Here is a 23,173-nt window from a genome sequence, read left to right as displayed (position 1 = left end):
AGGAAGTTGGATTAAAAATTGTGGGAAGAGTATTTGATAGAAAATATGACTGGACAGGGAACACTTTGTTGTTAGGGATAAACTGGGATTAACCCTATTTAGCACTGGTTCCATTGGCATTCCACTTGCCAGATAGGTATCCTTTGCTTAAATGTGTATGTCTATATTGGCATATTTAAGTTGTTGTAACAGTATATACCTAGGGTAGGGATAAGAAAGAATACTATTGTTTTGTGCCATTTTTACTGTTTTCCCTAGCAAAAGTCTAAATTCAGCTTTGTTTTATACCTCATTCTATCGAGCTTCAAGCCAATAAAAAATAATTATATTGTTGAACTATTGTGTTCACCTAATTCCAAATTCAAATGATGACTTTTTTTTTAAAAAAAGAAACCAAAGGATAAGTAAATGTGAAGGCTTTATGTCATTTTGATATGCTGTTTATTGTCATTTAATCTCTTTTGCTAAATGCTGTGATTTATTTTTCTATTTTTTTTTAATAGATCATCAGAAACTGGAAAGGGAAGCTAGAATCTGCCGTCTTTTGAAGCACCCCAATATTGGTAAGGAAATGTTTTCAGTATATTTTAATTAGTAACTAAAATTTTGCATCATGTAATTTTACCGTAATTTAAAAAATATTAATTTAATAAACTAGAATATTTGCAATTAACAAATAGGTTCCTAACTTTTGATCTTGTTACATTTGTTTCTTCGAAGTTTTTAAAAAGTTTTTCAGAAGGTAGCAGTTCTTTCATACAAACACTTTAAAAATAATATAAGCTATTACTAGTTGAATAGTGGTTTTATGTATCTTTAAGGATTGTTCAGCTGCTGCTACTGAAGTACAGAGGGACAGAACTTAGGCCATTATATTAGTCACCTAAGTTACTTTTCACCTATCCTGTAAAATGTTTACCTCATAATCATTGATACTATTCAAGAAACTAGTAAAATTGTTTTAGAATATTATCCCTCATGAATATAATGGCATGATAATGTTCAAAACTGAAAAATATTGATGACTACAAAACAAATGCAAGAAAGAAACAAAGGAAAGAAGAAGCTATATTCTGTGACAATAGTTTTATTTTCAAAAAATGTAACCATCCCACCTCTGTCAGTTCTGCTGTCAGCCAAAGTATTTCTGACATGCACGGTATGAGAGGGAGTAATCATGCAGTAGAATTAGCAAAATCATTCATTGAGAAGGTTTATATTTCTCTATTTTTATGTATAGGGCCATTCAGTGTCTATTCCTTCCTTGAAGTTTTTAGTATCCTGCATTTTGTGGGTTACTTAAATAGACACTAACAAGTAAATCAGATGCATTAACAAACTAGCAGCTGTCTAATAAGAGCCTTCTGGTTTAGAGAGAAAACAAAACAACCTCTGAAATGTAAATATACCTTTTTATAAGTATTTTACCCTGATAAAAGTCTATGGCATTTCTTGGTTGGCTGTATTATTCCTAGGGCTGCCATAACAAAGTACCACACACTGGGTAGCTTAAATAGAGAAATGTATTTTCTCATAATTCTGGAAACAAGAAGTCTGAGGTCAAGGTGTAGGGAGGGTTGGTTTCTTCTGAGACCTCTCTCCTTGTCTTGTAGGTGGCCATCTTTTCCTTGTGTTTTTACATGGTCTTCCTTCTGTATGACGTCTCTTCTTTAGTTTCTTCTTCGTGTAAGGGCACTAATCATATTGGATTAGGGTCCATCCTAATGACCTCATTTTAACTTAACTACTCTTTTAAAGACCCTAGCTCCAAATATAGTCCCACGCTGAGGTACTGGGAGTTAGGATTTCAACATGAATTTTGGAGGGACACAATTCAGCCCATAATATTGGCTAAAGAGAAATTATACAATAATGACCCACTATAGTTCAAAGAGTGCTTTCCTTGCTCAGGTTTAAGATAAAATGCAATCTTAGTTTACTGAACTTGTTATTCTTATGAAGGGGAGTTTTTTTTTTGCTTGTTCGTTTTGTTTTTAATCAGGATCCTTCTATGAAACTCAATTTTTTTTATATAAATTTATTTTATTTATTTTTGGCTGTGTTGGGTCTTCATTGCTGTGCGCGGGCTTTCTCTAGTTGTGGTGAGTGGGGGCTACTCTTTGTTGTAGTGTGCAGGGTTCTCACTTTGGTGGCTTCTCTTGTTGTGGATCGTGGGCTCTAGGTGTGTGGGCTTCAGTAGTTGTGGCTTGCGGGCTCTAGAGCGCAGGCTCAGTAGTTGTGGTGCACAGGCTTAGTTGCTCTGCAGCATGTGGGATCTTCCTGGACCAGGGCTCGAACCCATGTCCCCTGCATTGGCAGGTGGATTCTTAACCACTGCGCCACCAGGGAAGCCCCGACAAGACAAAATGTAAAAGCTATTCTTTAAATTGTAGAAAAAGAATCCGGACAGGACATTTATGGGATGATGGATTCTAAGATCAGATGAACCCTCAGGTGGGCATGTGTATTTTAAACAACCAATGCTCATAACTTATTTTAATAGAGTATATTTAGGAATACCAATTTAGAGTTTGGAGATTACTTTTGGAAGTGCAATTTAGAGTTCAATTATAACACTTATTTCTAGCATTTTATAATGCTTGCTGTGGTTTAGTTTGATAGAAAAATTGTCACTTTAGGAAAGGTAGTGCTATATTCTCATTATTTTTAAGTTTGAAAATAGGCATTTGTTTTCTTTAAAAATGCTCCAAAGGTAGAAGCGTTTGCTCTTTGAATTTGATTTATAGTGCATCTGCTTAACAAAAACAACCTCATCTCTGACGAACTTGCCATGGAGTGATGATTGTGTCAGGTTACTGTTTGATATGTTAATTTTGTTGATTATTTTGTTTAAAATGCTAATGGACTGTTGAAGGAAAGGAAATAGATATATACAGTAATATGACTTGAATTCTTCTGTTAAAATATCTTTTCACATTTTGTATTTCAGTGGTCATTTACAATATGTTGTCTATGAAATGACAGAAAAATTATTTGGTAGGATTTTGTTCACACTATTGAAGTTCAGTAGTTCACTGTTCAAAGATTACTTTCAATTTTCAGTAACAGGTATATTGTGTAAGAGTTTTAACCAAAGGCTTAGAATAAGAAGAAAAATTTCTATAGCCTACAAAATTACTCTCCAAAGAAGATGGCAGTAATTTTTGTGAATCCATTATTTTGATGTATAGGAAATCTTGTCTTTCATTCATTCTGTTCAGAAAATGAATAATTGTACTTACAAATATTTAATTGGAATCTTACATTATGTAAACAGTTCCCCTGTAGAGATATTCACAATTATAATTCCCTTGAGTATCAGTGGTTTTGAATATTCAGATGAATTTGGGTTGGATTACTTGTAAAAAAAAAAAAAGGACAGTGTTTTGTATTAAGAGCAAAACTCTTACTTTAAAATCAAAGGGGTGAAACAGTATTTTATATTTTGATTAGCTCTGAAAATAACTTAAAAATATTATTAAAAGATACTGATTTAATTTCTTCCTATCCATTATTTTTTCTTCTAATTTCTTAATCATTACATGAGTTTTTTACATCAACATTTGATTTTAGAATTAAAATGTTATGCCAGTTTGGATACACATAAAATGAAACAAGATGAGCAAAATAAAATATATAATTTGTGATTTCCAATGATTAGCATTAAGCACTGATTGAGTTGAACAGTGCTAACTCTGTTGCAGTTAAAATACTGAAAGACTACGGAGATGAATGAGACATAGTCCTTAACCACAAGGAGTTTACAGTTTAGGAGGGCAGATTGTGATGTATGAAACTAAAATACAAAGTGGTTACATCCTATAATGAAACTCTTACTGAGTGCCATAAGAGTACTAAGGAATAAACCAAGAAGTTTAACTGAAATACGTTGGGTAATGAACAGAATTTTGCCATAAAGGAGTATGGATTGGACTCGATAGCATTATGGAAAGAACATCAAAAGGAAAGATCAGATATAAACGTCCTTGTCACACTTGAAGAATGATAGAAAATCTGGAGTGATTGGAGTATAATTTGTGTATTGGCCATCAAGTTGGATTGGGAGTAATAGTGGAGAGTCTTGACTTTCTGTGTCAAGGAATTTTATCGCTAATCTGTAGAAATAGGAAATTATTAAAGATTAATTTAGTTGACACACATGATTATATCAGTTTCCCCGAAAGACAAATTTGGTAATAATAAGCATAATTGTTCAGAGTCAGGAGAAACTGGTGTTGAAAAAGCATTTAAAAGTCTTTTGAATTAATTTATGTATAAGACGTGATGAGTTCGTAGACTATGGTAATGGGAGCAGAGAAGGCAGAAAGGGCAAAGATACCGGCTACATTGTGAAGGTAGAATCAGACCATCTTGGACAGCAGTTATATTGTGGTGAGTGGGATAGAAGGAGGTTCCTCTGAGGTGTCTGTTTTGAGTGACTAGAGAAATATTGATTCCTGTAAGAACAGAGAAAACAAGAAAAGAAAGTTGGAAGAAATTAGAAATTTAGTTGAATATGAGAACATGAAATTTTTTTTAAAGATTGGAAAATATCTCTTTTGGGGGACCATGGACAAAAAGAAAAATAGAAAAAGCAAACAACACCACCTAAAACCCTGATCATTCACTTTTTGCCAGAAAGTGTAAGTCTCTAACTACTTGGACATTCCTCTTCAGGATGGAAGTGGTTGGCAGTCATTATGATCATCCCTCCTAGACCAGTACTTGACGGCAGCTAGACTCTTGGTTTTGGGTCCTTGTTTACATAGAGGAAGTCTAGATAGTCAGATTCTGCTCAAAGTGTCTTCTGAACATGCAAGATAGTCTCTGCGCAAACTCCATCACCTAACTGTGGTTTAGCATTTCTAGGGTGTTCTTTCTCCCATGGTCTCTCAACCAGAGTAAGGCTCACTTCTCACTAGTCTCTCGTGCCTTAGCCAAACATGTATCTTTTCTGACTCAGTACCTTAATTACTTTAATTTGCATTTATCTTATCTGACTTACATGTGGGACACGACATAGAACTCTACAGAATGTGAATACGTATTTTGGAGACACGTGGGGATAGTGAGAGTGGATAAACACATGTAACAGTATGAGGATTGTGAAGGGTGCCAAAGACAAATGATGACAAGTGCCTACTTGTAAAGAGCATGAAACGCTTTTTTTTTTTTAAGAGCTATAATAACAATAATTTTCTTAGATTATTTTTATTTTCAGTGTACTTTAAGATACATTTTTATATAAAATAGGTAAATTTTTTCTAGATAAATAAAAGGAAACTATATTTTGGGGACGAAATATTTGGAATTGTACAAAAAAGCAATATTGACTTTTTTTCACTTTTAACAATAATAGTTCAACTGTGTTGATTTTAGGCAGACTTACATCAACTTTTACTCTTACAAGTACCAAGACTATGTTTTATTAACAGGCTTAATTTTATTGGAGCTATAATTAAGTTTTAATATTGAAGATCAGATGTTTTCTTCAGCCAATTGCCATTCCCCAATTTCTCACTTAAAAGCTGGTAATTCCAATTATATACTTAAATTTATTTGTTAGGAACTTTCCAACAGAAGAACTCTGATGAAACATGGTTTTCAAATGTCATTCTCATATGTGTAGATTATTCCAGTGACCTTTTCTTTTGATATTCCGTATATAAATCTGCCTTTCAAAATTAAATTACATCTCCTGGTCACTTTTCTAATAATACATTCATAATATGGACAAGAGAAATAAGATAAGGCCATTTTCCCCTACCCAGAAAGCCAAAGAATCAATGATTTATAATCACTGAATTTCAACCTGGGGTGATTTTGTCACCTTCACTGTCTCTTTCTTCTGGGGCAATTTAGCAGTGTGTGTTTTGTTGTCACAACCGAGGGTGCCCATCTGGCATCCGTTGAGTGGAGGCCACAGATGCTGCTAAACGTCCTACAATGCAAAAGACAGCTCCTCACAATAATGAATTATTTGGTCCAACAAGTTAATAGTGCTGAGATTGAAAAACTCTGATTTAAGGTAAGAGTGACAACAATAACAGTAAGACAGATAGCCAGCCTTTACTTGCTGGATCCATGCAATTTCCTTACATTAAAATAATGAGTCAGTGTGTCCCCTTAAATGAAGGACAAGTAGGCAATGACACTTGCATAGACTATCCTGTGAGCAAAAGTTTGTAAAAGACTCCCTTTTAACAAAAAAGTAGAAAAATAAAGAACTAGTTTAAATGTCAACCATAATTAAGAAGAAACACAGATTAGAATTTTGTTTTTTTCTAAGTTGTTCAAAAAGGATCTTTATATAATGAAACATTTTTCATTTAAAACGTAGTGAAAACTATGTAAGTCAATATTTAAGTAAAGTAGGAGAATGCCTCCCAAGAGTCAGATGGAGGTAAAAAGGAAATCATTCTTCAGTGAAATAATTTTATCGTCGTTGTGAATCACTTAGAACAGCGATTCTTACCATTCAGCCTCCTTCAGATAAACTTTTATAGGCTATAGATTCTCTCTCTTCACAAAATTGCATATTGACATCAAATTTTTCATATAGTTTGGAGTACTTACAGAGATCAATAAAGCCTAAATATGGACCTTTGGACCATAGATTTCATATTAAAACAAAACGAAACTTATTTTGAAGAAATATAGTGAAATGACCTCTTACTCTTAAATGTGATTCTCATGTTAGTCTTAATGACCTTGTAGTTCATATAAAAAGATCTGCACAGTTCTCTCCACCTCAACTTCATCTTCATAAAGCATGCATTTTGAGTTGGGGATGTAGTCTGTGGAAGGGAGAAACACCACCCAGTTCACTTGAGAATTAAACCCTCAGACAGGAACTAAGCTAACCTCACATTTATTTATGCCTATTTGTATCTTTACATTATTAATCCCTCCCCAAAGAATTTGTTAAGAAAATAAACAAGATTTTAGATATGCATCTAGCGAAGAGAATAAACTGCTTTTGAAACAATTTGGAAGTATCTAAAGGGAAGCAGAGAAATTGCACTGTAGGCAGAAGCCAACCTAGCGGAGACTGGTGCTGACAGATGCTAATTACAAGCCTTTAAAAATCTGCTCATTAAAACTCAATGCTCAAGTTTTATTAGGTAACCTTGGCAAGCCTGATTCCTTACTTCACGTGCCAAAAGGTAATGAAATTTATTTAAATAAAATAGAATAATTCCGCCTTTTAACTAATTTTGACGGGTCTTGTCCCCAATTAATCTGAATCAGTGATGCATTACTATGATGTAGCAGTTGCAGAGCATCTCCCAATAAAAGGGAAAAACAAATGAAACTCTCTCCTGAGGTCTTCCCATAAACTAGACAGTGTTATTTAATTGTTTGTTTTTTGAGACTAAAGGGAATGTTGTTTCGTAGTTATTTGTTTTTAATTTGAGAACATTTCAATGTTTCAGTAGTGAATTTTAACAAGATTACTCTGGCTGCTGTGCGTCTGACCATGTCTCTCCTCTGCTCAGAAACTGCTCAGTGGCTTTCTAGTTAGAAGACAAGCCCTAGAGTCCTCACGATGGCCTGAGACCCTACGCAGGGATCACCAGCCACTTTATCTTCCTGATCTTAGATCAGCTCCACTTCTCTCCCCAATACTTGCTCTGCTCCAGACCCTCTGGGCTCCTTGGGTTCCTCAGCTGTGCCCTGTGTTCCCTCTGAGGGTGCTGCTTCTGCCCCAGCAGTTCTGTAGGCTGCTTCCCTCAGGCCTCTCTGCTCACCCATTGCCTCATCCGGAGGCGTCCCCTGCCAGCTCTCATGCCCGCAGCACACTCCCTGCCTTCCTTCCTTGCTTTACTTTTTTGTCTAGCACTTACCATGACACTGTATGCTTAGTTGTTGTTTTGATTATTTTCTACCCACTAGCATATAAAACCCCAGGAAGGCAGGGACTTTGCTTGTTAACTGTTATATCCTTTGTACCTAAAATAGCCTCTGACATAAAGTCTGTGCTCAATAAATAAATGTTGCAGGGATTAAAGAATGCATGGGTGGATATATTTTTAAGTTAAATTTAGATCATCTGAAGGGGAACACACTTCTATTAATATAAGTAGAAGAAAAACATAAATTTTAATTTATGAAATCGTATCAGTGGCTTAGGGCAAGCCCACACCTAAACAAAGACTGTAAAACCAGAGAGCAAACTTAAGGTTTCTGTCTGGTTGGGCAGGTCAACACACCATATGGCAGCATACCTCTTTTTACTGTCTGGTCTTCCTGAATAATCCCCTATCACTTAGTCTGAAATTCCCCATCCTGCAGGAATCTTGACCCACACCCCTCTTGGTGTTGTTTGATATATTTCCCATGCAGCTTGTAGATTCTCAGGCATCCTTGTTGGGAGTGTCAGGGTCTCACTGTTTCTTTTACCTGGCAGACACCTAAAACTGCTAGCTGCTTCCCCATTTTCCTGGGGAGCATTCTAACTATACCCCAGGAAGCAGAACTGTACTATCGATAGAAGTCACCAGTTTCCCCCCCTTGCCAGATCACCCACTTACCTGGTTGGTGATCCTCATTCTTAGACATTTATGGGAGAGCCCTGAATTTGACTACTCCACTCTTCAAAGCAAAAGCCTACTTGTCCGATGAAATTGCCAAACTGATGAGTAAAGAAAGAGGGTTGGTTGTCTCTCTCACTCTTGCTTCTTTAATAGGCTTGTCCTGTCCTCAGTGATTCCTTTGAAGGCCTCTGGGAGCCCTGCCCTGCACAAGGATTGGCAAGCTTTTCCTATAAAGCACCCAACAGGAAGTATTTTAGACTTTGCTAGCCGTGCCTTCTCTCATCCTAACTATTCAACTTTGCCATTGTAGTTCGAAGTAGCCAGAGATCCTTCATAACTGAGTAGGTGTGACTGTGTTCCAATAAAACTTTATTTACAGACACTGAAATCTGAAATTTATTTTTTATATGTCATAAAATATTCTTCTTTTGAGTTTTTTACAACCATTTTAATTTTTTTTTTTTTTAAGCCTGTTCTCAGTTTACAGACCATTCTAAAGTAGGTATTGAGCTGGATTTGATCTGTGGGCCATAGTTTGCTAAAGCCCTATGCTAGCGTCTAGGAGACCTTCCTTGGTGGGTTATTTGGACCTCAGATATCTGCTGGACTCCCTAATGCTTTCTCTCCTGGGCCTGGGAAACAGCTTCATCTTGATTCCCTGGCCACCTCGTATATTCTGAGTCTCGGAGGACAGAAGCTAAAATATCTGGGTGCAGTAAAGACCTGTGTGGCTTTCCATTTCTGAATTCCTCTAATTCTGGAAAACAGTTTCATTTCAACTCTGGTTTCTGATTTAGTGCTGTTCCGGATTCTAGGTCTAACATGATATGAAAAGCCTCAACACTGCTGCTCAGTTTCCTTTCAGTCTGGCTGTTGATCTTGCTGTTACCTGTGCTCCTAGTTGACCCTTGACTGGATTTCTTGCCCTGCAGTGAGGTTCTAGATAGTTGCTGTTCACGGATTTCCAACTCATCAGCCAACTACCACACCTAGGTAACCTGTTAATGTTAGGTTTGTTTAAGAGCTGACATCACTCAAAGCTTACCTGTATTCTTTTTTACTTGACAGTTGATCATCTGTTTCAGATTACCTCTGAATTTACACACACAGTGCTATTTCTGAACAATTTTGACCCTGACTTTTTCTCATACTTTTGGATTATATATAACCTAGGCCAGTTTTGTCCTCATTTGGCAGATTTGGTGCCCTCTAAGCTGTGAATCTGACAGGATGTTATTTTTTCTGTTTATTCTAATATTTTTGAGGTGTTTTTCTTTTTGAATCTAATCTTTCCCCCATCCTTCCCAAAATACTCTTAGTCTACTAGGGGCTGTACCTCTTATAAAATGACAGGTAGAATGGCCTCAGTTGAGAGCTTGCCTTTCTTTTTTTTTCTTTTTTTTTTTTTTTTTTTTTTGTGGTACGTGGGCCTCTTACTCTTGTGGCCTCTCCCATTGAGGAGCACAGGCTCCGGACACGCAGGCCCAGTGGCCATGGCTCACGGGCCCAGCCGCTCCGCGGCATGTGGGATCTTCCTGGACCAGGGAACGAACCCGTGTCCCCTGCGTCGACAGGCGGACTCTCAACCACTGCGCCACCAGGGAAGCCCTTGCCTTTCTTAATAATAGAAAACCATTCTGACAGTAATGGGTATAATGAACTAATTTTGATATAATAGAGGACAGTTTCTCTGAGAGTACAGAAGAGACCATATTATATTCACCTTCAGTTGCAAAGATCTCATGAGGAAATCCCGTCTCTCCTTTGGACCTATTTGCACTTGTAAAGCTGACCTGGATCCCCTTCAGTACTCTGCTAGGTTAATCAAATGGGGCGCTGTAATATGAGCACTGATGAAGTGTCTGATGTTTCTCAACGAGGGAGGGTGATGCCACCCTGAACATGTTGGCCATTCAGGTGTAGGAGAAATTTCCCCTGGTGAGGGAAATAAGCAAACCGCACCTAGGCACAGAGTCATTCCAGCAGGTTATCAAGATGGGCAGTGCAAGCTGCCGTCAATGGTCAACAATTTTTCTCCGTGTGTCGACAGCTCATCAGAATTCCCTGGCCTCAGAAGACCATCAACACAGTTCCCAGACCCTGTCCTACTGCAGGTGATTGATAGAGCTGACATGGTTCCTGGTTTTTGACTTGCTCTTCCTGGGCCCTGGACCCAAGTCTACACACTTGAAGTCTGGGCTTATGAGCCCCTGGGCATGACTTTGCAGATAGCCCTATTTGTGACCTGAACCTGTGATAACTGGCTCTGGCCTTGACCTTCCATTTTTCCAACTCTCCACATTGTCCCCTGCTCTGTCTCTCCACACTAAGGCTTTTGTCCTTGTTTGGCTTTTCTATCCTGTTTGCCTCTGATGTCCTGGAAGACAAAATTATTCATTTCCATTGAAACATCACAATTTTTAGCAGATATTTGAATACATATAAACTGAAGAAATGTAACTAGTCTACTGAGAAAGATTTTCACTTTTGTGAATTTATTTGATGTTTTGATTAATTACTAGTCCCTGAGTTACATAACATAGAGATAATTCCTGCTCTGTGTGTGTGTGTGTATGTATATACACAGTTGACCCTTGAACAACTTGGGTTTGAGCTGTGCTGGTCCTCTTATAGATATACTTTTTTTGATAAATATGTACTACAGTACTACACGATCTGAGGTTGCTTGACTGTGCAGATGTGGAACCACAGATATGGAGGGCCAACTGTAAAGTTATACACAAAATTTTGACTGCATGAAGGGTCAGCATCCCTTACCCCTGTTCAAGGGGTCAAGTTCAAGGGTCAACTGTATATAACTTATTATTTACATATATATATATATATATATATAGTGATTTCTTGTTCTTAATTTTAAGTTGTAGTATCTCATTTCACAGATATATTTTCACCTTTACCCCTATGTTCATTTTGCAAATTGAGGACTTTAATGATCACCATGAGTGGGTCATTACTTAGCCCAGCACAAATTATATCATGATTTTATTAAGTTGCCAATGGCAAATTTACTGCCTTAGTATTTTTCTACTATTATTTGAGACTCTTGACAGCATTTTATTCCTAAAGATAACATTCTTTTTAAGAAGTATCTTGAGAGAGTATGAAAATCATTCATAAAGTGTTTTTTTTTTTTTTGCCTTACGCGGGCCTCTCACTGTTGTGGCCTCTCCCGCTGCAGAGCACAGGCTCTGGACGCGCAGGCTCAGGGGCCATGACTCACGGGCCCAGCCGTGCCGCGGCATGTGGGATCTTCCCAGACCGGGGCGTCCCGTACATTGGCAGGCGGACTCTCAACCACTGTGCCACCAGGGAAGCCCCATAAAGTGTTTTAATATCACATGATATTCAAATGGTTATATTAGTGACTGTCTGGGTAACTTCAGGATCTGAAAGGCTAGTAGCTCTCTGAGTGAAGGACTGAAGAAATAGGCAGTGGAAAATATATATTCCAATAAGTGATATTTTATTAAACTAATCTTCCATTCTATATCAGCCAATTAAGGTTCTTATGCTGCCATGGGTAGTCCCACCAAAGTCACGATCCTTTTCATCAGAGATCAGGAAGAGGGATCTGGTTTCCAGCTGTATCTGGAGTTAGGAAATCTTCCAGTGCCCTATGGTGAAAGGAAGGTCTCTCTTATCCTCACCAGCTCTGAAAGACAGGTGAGGAAGAGAAACCTATGGTTTCACAACCTCTTTATGGAAAAGAAAATAAATCTTTAGGCTGAATGGTGAACGCTGCACAAAAGAGAAAGATAAGTAACCTCACTTCCTCTGCCACACCTGACCTGGAGAGATTGTGGGGATTCTGAGGGAAGTTCCCTTCTGAGTAGGTACTTTGGTATCAGTTCGGGTTTAATTCAGCCTGAGCTGTTCAGTTGTCTGCTTTTGATGGCATTTGTGTGTGTGCTGACGGTGAGAGGTGGGAGAGTGGAGGGGAGTGGAGGTTCTGATAGTGGCCAGATGCTTTTTGATTTTCTACAACTCTGAAGCCAGTAGTTCCGTATTCCTCTCATCTACCTTTCTACTTCCCAGCCCACTTGAAGATTATGGCTTCTTTGAGATAAAAGTAACTCTGTAGAGCTCTACAGAGCCCTATTAGGAATCCTAATGAATAATTCAAATACACAAAACTGAACTTGTTTCCTGGTGGTGTTGGAACACAGTACAATCAGGTGGACTGCCAGCGGGTGGTTCTGAGACCTTCATTTGCATAAGATTCCTTTGATAAAAATGCATATTTGTAGGATTCAGCATCACAGATTGACCTGGAGTGGGCTCTTGGAATCTGCTATTTACTTACTTGCTCAATTTTTGGGTTTATTTACTTATTGGTTACGTCAAGCACCAAATGATTCTGATACAGGTTTTCAGGGACCACAATTTAGAAGAAGCATTTTTCTAGAGATGATTTTACAAAGAGCTAAATCCCCAGTAAAGCTTTGGGCCAGGAACCTTTTATTCAACTCTGGTAGATCACTAGACTCCCTGTCTTCTTTCTTTTCCATACTAGGTCTAGAGAATGAAATCATTAAGAAGGATTCTTAGATAGCAGTAACCTGAAACCTATTGTGTCTAAACACTTACCATAATTATCTTATTTAATTTTTCCAACAAGTACTTTGCAGATATTAGTATTACCTCCATTGTTTGAATGGCTCTAATAAATATTGAGCACCTACTATGTGCTCTGCACAGATGAAGAAGCGGAGTCTCAAAGAGATTGATTAATTTGCCTGAAGTTACTTATTTTATGAAGGGGGGAACCAGGATTCAAACACATTTGTTTGATTCCAAAGTTCACGTTTCCACTACACAAGCCTTCTGTTCTTCACTTCCTCCTCTGGTTAAAGCCACGAAAGCTCTCTGTGCAGCTGCATGACATTTTTATTTAGATAAAGCGCTAGAATATGACCTACATGGTACCAAATATCATTGACACGTAAGGGGTTTCCTACTTGTGTGGGAAGTTGGGACATTTACACATGAAAATACTCAACATTTCAAAGGAGCGTGTAATTAAATGCCCAAATTAGATACATAGAGAAGAGAGAGGCCCGTGTTGTATGTGAAATGTTTTATGCAGGGTATTGGACAGATTTGAATATCTTGAAGGAGAAGATTTAAGGGAGCTGGGAACAATGTTGCCCCCAAATCATGGAAGTTGACATGAGTCCGTTCTGGGGATAATACCGAGTAATCATCCTTCTACATTTTAAAGGTTATTAACACACATTTAGCTATGTAAGTAATTCCCCCTTGTTCCCTTCTCACTGAAAACTTTTTGAAAAAGAAGCACTCTGTTTCCATTCCATCAGCCTCCTCATTCAGGCCCCTGCTCATGTGTTCCAATGGAACTGCTCTCATCATGATTACCCATCACCTTATTACTAAGTTCAGTGGAACCTTTCAGGTTCTGGTCTTACTTGCTGCCTCTCTACAAGTTGAAAGTGTGAGTCACCTGCTTTGGCTTTGTAACGCTGGTGTTTTTCAGATGTCTTCTTTGTCTCTAACAATTCATTCTCAGTTTCCTTCCTGAGTTCCTCTACCTTTGCCTATCCCTTAAATCTACCCAGGGCATCTCAATCATAGGCTGCTTATCCCCAAACCTATCTTTCACAGTCTAGCATTTCTTTCCAAACACACTTCCCACTACCTACTGGGATGTTCGCTTGGATGTTGTACCCAACTGGTAATAGTATGCATGAAATGGGCCTTGTTTTCCAACCCTGCTCCACCGCCCCACCCAGACCTGCTCCTCTGCTTGTGTTCCCTGCCTCAACTTTATAGCCTTGCCTAATCCAGAAACCTAGTGCCATCCAGTCCACCTCTCTTTCCCTTGCCAACTTACGTAGTCGCTGAGCAACGCCTCTCACTTCAGCTTCCCTAATGGCTTTTAAGTCTCTCCTCTTCTCTTTACCCACATACCACAGGCCAAGCTCAAATAAACTTTTCCTCTCCTCCATTCTTCACTTTGCTTCTGAGAAAGATAGTTTTTAGATGCAAATCAGATCTGTCCCACCTTGCCTTAAAATCTTTCCATGGCTCCCTAGTTCCTCAGGCTAAATTCTAAAATCCTAACTCTGCAAAATCTTGTACATTTCAGCTCCCTTAGTTGTTCTGTACTTCTAGTCACGTAGACCACTTCCCCTCCTTCAACCCCTCCTTCAGCCAGTTGTCTCCTACCTCTAACGAACTCCAAACAGTTCTCCTAAATGTGCACCAGGCAAAACTGAGAGAACATTGTATTCTGTGCCTTGTAAGTACCTAACCTTCCCCCTAGAAAGAGGGCCTGTGTGGGAATCACACCTAAGAAAAGAGAAGAGGTTGCTTCCTGCAGGTGACCTCTTACCCTCATGCTCGCATTCTCCAACACCTAACTCAGTTTTCTTTTTGTATTCTAGCATTTTCACCCTTGTTCTCACGGTCTCTCTCTCTCCCTCCCTCCCTCTCTCCCTCTCTCTCTCTCACACAAACACACACACACACACACACACACACACACACACACACACACACACCTGTGTTTCTAATCAGAGCTATTTTCTGTTCAAGCTTCGTACTTTTCAACCTCAGCTTCCCAATCAGGCTTCCCTTTCATTCATCTAAATTGGTGTTTTTATATTATGCCTGAACAAATGTACAGAATTATTTGAGTACGCTACTAGCTCCTACCTCTGCTGAGAGGATTCAGAAATTAGAAGAGTGATGGGTGGGTCAGGCCCTGAAGTTACAAATTGGGAGGCACAAAGAGTGACTGAATAAAACGAGGTTTGGGAGGGTAGAATGGAGAGCTGCGTGTCCGTTTAAGCATGGACGGGGGTGAGGTTGCTGTTCTTTCTTGCTTTCGGTCCACAAACTGCTGTAGACGAGGGGAACCAGTTCAGAGATTTGGTATTCCTCCCTGAGATTTAGGATTTATTATTTCAAGAGCATTTCAAACTCTGCCCAGGCAGCCCAGGCTTCCACAGTAAAGGCCTAGGAATCAACCTGCAGACCAAAAAATCCTTACACTTTTATAGTTTCTGAAAAAAAAAAAATTCAGATTATATCTTACTTGATAGATATTTTGTAGCAATTTGCCTTCAAGTTTTATACCAAAGTAAGTTTACAGCCTACAGTTTTCAGGGGAAATCTCGTGAATAGCCGGATTATTATTTGCTTGCTGCTAAAGATTGTTGATTATGTGCCCAAACCGAAACAAAAGAGTTCATTCAGCTTTTCCTATGAGGATTTCTGAAATCAAACACGAATGAAACCAAGGGACCAAAGATAAGGGATCACAAGTTCATGAAACTTGCTAATGGGATTTTAAATAACTCCCCTTTATACTAACTTTCACTCAGCTCTCTTATTCTGCTGGATATATTTTATTTTACATTATTTTGAAAAACAAAACACTGAGGATCTACTCGATTTTGGATACAGAACTATTTCAAGAAGTGTAGGAAAATCCGTGCAGCTTTAGAATTACACGTGGCCTACAGAATCAGCCTCATTCATTTATTCATCTGTTTAACAAGTTTTTTTTTTAATATCTATCGTGTTAGGTACTCTTCTAGATACTGTGATACAGCAATGAACAAAGCTGACCAAAATCCCTTGCCTACTGATTATACTCAGGAGCAGGGGCTGGGGATAAACAAACAAATCCTGTCATTGGTCAGATTGTGATAAGTGAGCCAAGCCCAAAAGGAAATGAGGCAACAGGCTTTGCAACACCCAAAGGAAGAGCCTTTCAGGGAGACTGAGCTGGAAGCTTGCCTGGCATAGCTGAGAGCAGCACGCAGGCCAGTGTGGCATGGCATGATGTGGAGTGAGGGAACAGGAGGTTGTAGGTGATGCTACCAGAAAGGTGACAGGAGCTCGTAGATTGTGATAAGGATCTTCGCTTTCCTTCCTAGTGAGATGGTACTATAGAGAGGTTAGAGCTGCCTAAGACAGATGGGAAGTCTTTGAGAGTTCTGAGGAGAGAAGTGAGCTGATCTGACTTCTGTTTTAAGAGCATCGCTCTGGCTTCTGTGTCACCGGAGGACCGCAAGGGTAAAAGCAGAGACTGGGAGACCCTGTTAGGAGGCAGTTACAGTCATCAGTGACTTGCACTGGGGCAGCAGCCGTGGAGATGGAACACCGTGGTCAGATTCAGAATGTGTTTTGAAGGTAGAGCCAAATATACGGTGGGTTGGATTTGAGTTGTCACGGGCAGACGGGAGTCGGTGATCAATCCTGAGAAGCTGGAAGGATGGAGCTGCCCCAGGTAGAGATGGGCATGACTGGGGTGGGGGCATGTTGTGAAGGAAGATGAGAAGATTAGTTACTGGCACATAGATTTAAAAATGCCTATTAGACTTCCAGGTAGAGACGCCACATAGTCATTGGGTGAGTCTGAATTCAGTGAGAGATCAGGGCTGGATATATAAAATCAGGAGTTGACAGCACGCAACTAGGAATGATATTTTAAACATTTAACAATTAGTACGGCCTGAATACCAACCAGCCACTTAGGACAGGTGTCAACCTTAACAACAGACATGGCTATACAGCTCCCTATCAGCAGAAAGTCAGTCTAACCTACGGTCGCATTCCACTTGGCCCTCCTCCGTCTTTACAGATAAACGACAAAGTTTACCGATAAACCATAAATGCACATTTCCCATAAAAACCAAAAAGGTACTGACTAGAAAGCATAAGCAGGGTACATTTATTTTCTCATTTCTCCACTCCCTGATCCATATTATATTCACTGTTTTCCTTTAGGGGTGGGTTAAATACAAATATTTAGCATATTAACATATTTTTGAAGACTAGTTTGAAAGTACTGGTTTTCAAGTACAACCAACCAGTACTTGAATCTTCTATCTTCCAGTTCTACAACCTGTGTTTGCAGAAACAAATTCCTTTTCCTTCCTTTTACTGAAAGCAAAATCTGTGAAACTGAAAATAAGATTACCTCACATCGCTGTGAGGATTAGAAATTCTATACGTAAAGGACCTATCACAGTGCCCATTATTTGTGGTACAATTTCCTACCAATCTAATAAGATTTGAGAGCTTGAGGGGACCTTACCTTCTCTTGTATTCTTAATAATCACTAGTGAATTGTTATTCACAATATCCATGCCACCTAAGTTGGATTTAGAGTCTAACCTGCATTCAGAAATGTTTGGGCTAATATTCATTCACACTTGGACACTCCTATTCACCGAGAGGAAGTATCAGTGGTTATCAGAGGAAAGACCTTGATTTTGATTAGTTCTTTCTTATGAGTCAGACTTGAAAAGGTGCTTTCTCTTTCTGTGTAAGCTATCAATTATATCTTTATATAAATATTTGCTTTTCCCACCATTGCCCAGTGACTGTGAGCCTATCACCTTTGTCGATAAACTCCTATAAGGACAGGGATTCTATCTCTTTCTTGATCTGATTTTCAGGGCCCAGCTCTGTGCACCATTATATGAACCTAATTACAGGGCCAGGTACATGTGTGTGTTGGGTAGAAAAAGTCTGGATCTCTAAGCTTCTGAAGAGCCTGTGTATTCTACTCCTCCATGCCACTTTGTCCTGGGCAAATGTGGGGAGAATGCCTGGGCCGTCTTTCCAGATGGGTGAGGTCAGAAACTGGTTTGTTTACTGTTGATTCCTCAATACCTAGACGGTTTCTTGGCACAAATTGGTGCTCAATATTTGTTAAATGAATACATGGAAACAGCAGTACAGTCAGTACTGATTGTACCTCATCGTCATATAGAATTTTGAGGGAAGCAGACACTGAATGAGTATCTCATTTTTGTGAATGCAGCTTCTGACTGACTTACAAATGGCATTACTGGCAAGCTGTGACTGCTACTATTGGACTAACTGTCTTGTTGTACTTGATGTTGCTTTTTTTCCCTCCTCTCCTCATTAAAATTATGAATTTTACTTACTTTTCTCCCTCCCATCAAAGAGAATACTGTACTCTCCATTTTATTACTGAGTCATTATTAATTGTTCAGTTCTCTCTTCTTTTGGAAAGGCTCCTCTCCTTGGAGGAATCTCAGGCCCTCTTTAAAGTACTTCTAATTAGTTAAGGCTATCTGTATACTTCCTTTAAAAACCAAATTATTAAAATTCTTTTGAGTCCATTTTTGGTTTTTGAAATTGACCACGGCACAAATGTCAACAGAAATTATTACCCTAGGTTCTAGGAATTTCTGCTACAAACTTATTTATTCAGATGATTCAATTACATTGGCAGTTTATAAAAATTTTGCTGAGACTCAGTCCATTGGGTAGCTCTGTTCAGTCTGCCACCTACCACAGTTTCTTCCTCATTGTTTTTTGTGTTTAAAGAATTATGTAATTGAAAGAATATTCTCGAAATAAGAAACATTAGTCCTTTAATTCCAGTGTACTATTGATTTACAATTTTTTTTTTTTACTATTTAGACTTTGTTTTGTCCAGTTCTAGAAATAAAGAACTTTTTAGGTTGGTGGAAATGTTCTTCCAACTGTGCTTGAAATTGTTGGGTGCGGTTTTGCTTTGTGTTACTGCTAACTCGGAGCAAGAGGACTGGGTACAGCCGCTCTTTTTCTTCTGTTCTCAGATCGTACAGACAAACTTCACCTAGTTTAGAAGCTTTCTGTTTAGGAGATAATAAAAATTGTAACTTTTCCAAAATGACACTGAAATAACATTTTATTTTCTAAGATTTCATTGCCCTTAAAAAATGAAAAAATGAAAACAATAAAGAAGGAATTCACCTTTACTAGAAAGAATTACCTTCATTTTTTATTATATAATATACCTTTCTTCTCCACTCTCTTTGTTCATATGCATCATCTTTACAGAGTTGTTTTTGCCAGGAAGCCCCAAATATGTCATGAGATGATGAATAATTTTAACGCTCAAAGGCTTTGTAGCAGGAAAGATAAGTCCTTCGAGAGGATCAGAGAAGGTGACAGATATCAAACTCTCTTCAGACAACACTGTTCCATGGCAGGAATCCAGGAGAAAGGTCACCTATAATTCTGATTTTACTGCTCATTTTTAAGTGTAATTTTCACATTTTAGTGTTAATCATAGTTCATATTAATATTAAATATGGCTTTTTTAAATTAACAAGGCTACATATCTTACTCCTTTTCTCTTTCTTTCCTGAATGTAAGCCAATCTTATTGTAGTTTATAAACTGCAGTGTAATTTGCTAATGTAGTATGTAACACAGAGTCATCGTATGTAGACAGTCTTTTAATAGTGTTTATGATTATACATAAAGAATGAAATATTTAGGAAGATTGTATCTGGAAAATGTAAGCTTATAGAGTAGATTGATCAGATGATAACTGATATCTAAAAAAGTTTTATTTTATAAATGGTTAACTACATAGGTTTAATTTCCTCATTGAAAATTAAGTATTTGTGTTTATTAATAACACTTGATTGTAGTGCTAGAGAGCAGATAAATATAATAAAAGAGCTGAGATCCATGATCAATTAAAGCTGCATAAGGAAATAAACACAGTCAGTCATTATTTGCATATTCCACATCTGTTAAATCACCTGCTTGCTAAAATTTATTTGTAATCCTATCAATACTTGGGGTGCTTTCATGTTCATTCTCAGACATTCACAGACACCTGTAGAGCAGCAAAGAGTTGGAGCCACACAATGTGCATGGGCATTCCCTGCTGAGCACTGACAAGGGGACACTCTGTCTTCTTGTGTTAGCTCTCATACTCAAAACAAGTGTCTGTCACATTCTATTTAATAGTGCCTGGTTTTGCTGTTTAAAATGGCCCCTAAGCATAGGGCTGAAGTGCTGTCTAGTGTTTCTAAGCTCAGAAAGGCTGTGATGTGCCTTATGGAGAAGATACGATAGAACGCATGTATTAGATAAGCTTTGTAGAGAAGCTGCTTTCAGGCATGAGTTATAGTGCTATTGGCTGTGGGTTCAATGTTAGTAAGTCAGTAATATGTATTTAATAAGATGTCTTTAAATGGAAACATGCATAAAGAAAGGTCATATATTCGCTGACCAAAATGTGACTAGAAGCTTGCAGGAAGCTAAGCCTGTATTTCCCATAGGAACAGTGGTTCAGTATTTGTTAACTCAATGTTTGTGGCAACTTTGTAAAACATAACTACCACAAACAATGAGAACTGACCACACTAAGCAATCTAAAATTTGTTGTAGTGAAAAATTGTGGAAAACTGATTTGAAATGAAAGGATCACTTAATGGAATGCATTTCTACACAGAATTAACTGCATAGTTATTTGAAAGGTATTGATATATTTCTCTACTTCCTTTAGTTTCAAAGAGAGCATCCTTTGGCAATTAATGATTTAAGAGAAATAAGGGAAAGTTTCCAGGTGATAATTTGCTGCCTTATTCATAGGTAGCAATAAACCTATTATTTAAAAACTTTTTTTTTACAAATCCCCACAAAAAAAGCTTAACTCTTCATTTGTATAATCAGTGTTATAAGTATTTCTTAAAGTTAGATGCTAGTAGATTGTTCTAGCTGAAGGAAACAGCTAAGACCCATCTAACTCCAGCCTCCTAATTTGCATATGAAGAATGGAGGTCCACATCCATTCTGTACTTTGCCAAGATTGGAGAGAAAGCTGTTTAATAGTTGGTCCTGGGCTAAAGCTTCCTGATTCAGTCAGGTACTTTTCTTCCTCTGCCTATCCATCTGCTGAAACTCTATTGTCATGCATCCTACTGTAACTGCCTAGTGCCAACCACAAGTATTAGAGAATTTATTTCATACAATATTATGCAAATTAATTTATCAAAAGTGTTTGATTCAAAATTTCAAACAACATTTCATAACATTCTTTTTACTTTAGTAATTGTAGTCATTTAATTTAATGATAACAGTAATATATGACATTCATCCAGTCCTTTTATGTATCATGCCCTATTTTGAGCTTTAGATGTATACTATCTCCTTTAATTGTCACAACAAGCCAATGGAAGGATCCCCTTATTATTCCCATTTTACAACTGAGAAACTGAGACACAGAGATTAAGTGTCCAAGATCAAAAGGTTAATAAGTGACAGAGCCAAGATTAGAGCCTAGACATTCTGACTTCAGAGCCTTATTCTTTTTTTTTTTTTTTTTTGCGGTACGCGGGCCTCTCACTGTTGTGGCCTCTCCCGTTGTGGAGCACAGGCTCCGGACGCGCAGGCTCAGTGGCCATGGCTCACGGGCCCAGCCGCTCCGTGGCATGTGGGATCTTCCCGGACCGGGGCACGAACCCGTGTCCCCTGCATCGGCAGGCGGACTCTCAACCACTGCGCCACCAGGGAAGCCCCCAGAGCCTTATTCTTAAACATTATATGTAATGTTCTGATACCTAGTTTTAATGTGCTATATTCAGGTAAGCCAAGAGTAAATTTCATTTACTAAAGAATGAATTTATCCACTGCCCAATTGACTTCTCCATTTAGGTGTATGTTTGGCATTTCCTGTGTACTCCCATCTCTTCAACCTCCTCCTCTTCCATCTGCACCTATTCTAATATATCAGTTACTCAGAACAAAACCCTTGATGTCCTACTTGATTCCTCTCCTTCTCTCACATCCCACAGCTAATCTATCAGTGGTTCCTGTCAGCACCTACTTTCAAAATACGTCCAGAGTCTGAACACATCTGCACCTTCAGTGCCACTAGCCTCGTCTGAAACTCCATTGTCTTTCACTTGGCTTTTTATATTAGTTTCTCTATGTTTCTGCCTTTGCTTCCTTACAGTGTTTTGACACGTCACCCACTCCTCACAACCCTGCAGTGAACTCCCATGTAGCTCAGAGGAAAAGCCAAAGCCCTTTACAGTACCCTCCTCTAAAGCCCCATATCCCGCCCACCTCACACCCCCACACACTCACATTCATACTCACACCTCTGACTTCATCTCTTGCTACCCTCTCCCTTGTTCCCTCTACTCCAGGCACAGTTTCTCAAACATACCAAGTATAGTCTTCCCTTAGGGTCTTGTATTCCCTCTGTCTTCCATCTGATTTTACCTGAGCCATCCCCATGGCTTGCTCTGTTTATTTCCTCTGGCCTCCCCTCAAGATTCACCTTATCTGTGAAACTTTTTCCAAATACCCTCCCTCTCCCTTTCCTGGTACTCACTTCCCCCTAACTCGGCTTTATTGTTTTTCAGAGCACTTACCACTCTCTTACATATACATTTGCCTATTTGATTGACATTGGTCTGTCTTCCCACATTTGAACATTAGCTTTGTGAGGTCAGGCACATTTTGTTTCCTGCTTCATTCTTAGTACCTGCAATACTTTGCACAGAGTAAGAACACAATAAATATTTACTCAAAGAACAAATGAATTCATTACTAACAACTACTTATTGAGTGCTTGCTCCATGCCTTCAACATTCCATGGTTAAAGAAGGCATATATAAATAACTAGAAGAGAAGTCAGATCTGGCTGCAACTCCTGTGTCTGCTCCATTGATCGCCAGACATCTGGTCGACTAGGCAGGTGGTCACTTCCTCATTATTCCGTGTGCCTGGTTGGAGATAAGAGAGATTTTGCTTCTATCAAGGACATAGAAAAAACTTTAGGACAAGGCAGGATTTGTTAAATATTATTATAGCTAAGAG

General features: G+C 38.5%; 1 protein-coding gene across 12 annotated transcripts in view; it reads left to right on the top strand.

Moving 5' to 3' along the window:
• The window catches only part of CAMK2D (calcium/calmodulin dependent protein kinase II delta), a 274,602-nt gene that overhangs the window by 90,530 nt on the left and 160,899 nt on the right, over window positions 1-23,173 (top strand). For all 12 annotated transcript variants that reach the window (XM_060012914.2, XM_060012913.2, XM_060012915.2 and 9 more), the window contains exon 3: window positions 504-563. In XM_060012914.2, coding sequence (XP_059868897.1) covers window positions 504-563 — 60 coding nt within the window. The remainder of the gene's footprint in view (window positions 1-503; window positions 564-23,173) is intronic.

This window comes from Delphinus delphis, chromosome 5 (assembly GCF_949987515.2).
Source record: "Delphinus delphis chromosome 5, mDelDel1.2, whole genome shotgun sequence".
Classification (NCBI taxonomy): Eukaryota; Metazoa; Chordata; class Mammalia; order Artiodactyla; family Delphinidae; genus Delphinus; species Delphinus delphis.
Note: the sequence above shows the minus strand (reverse complement) of the source record. Positions and strands in the feature narration are given on the sequence as shown.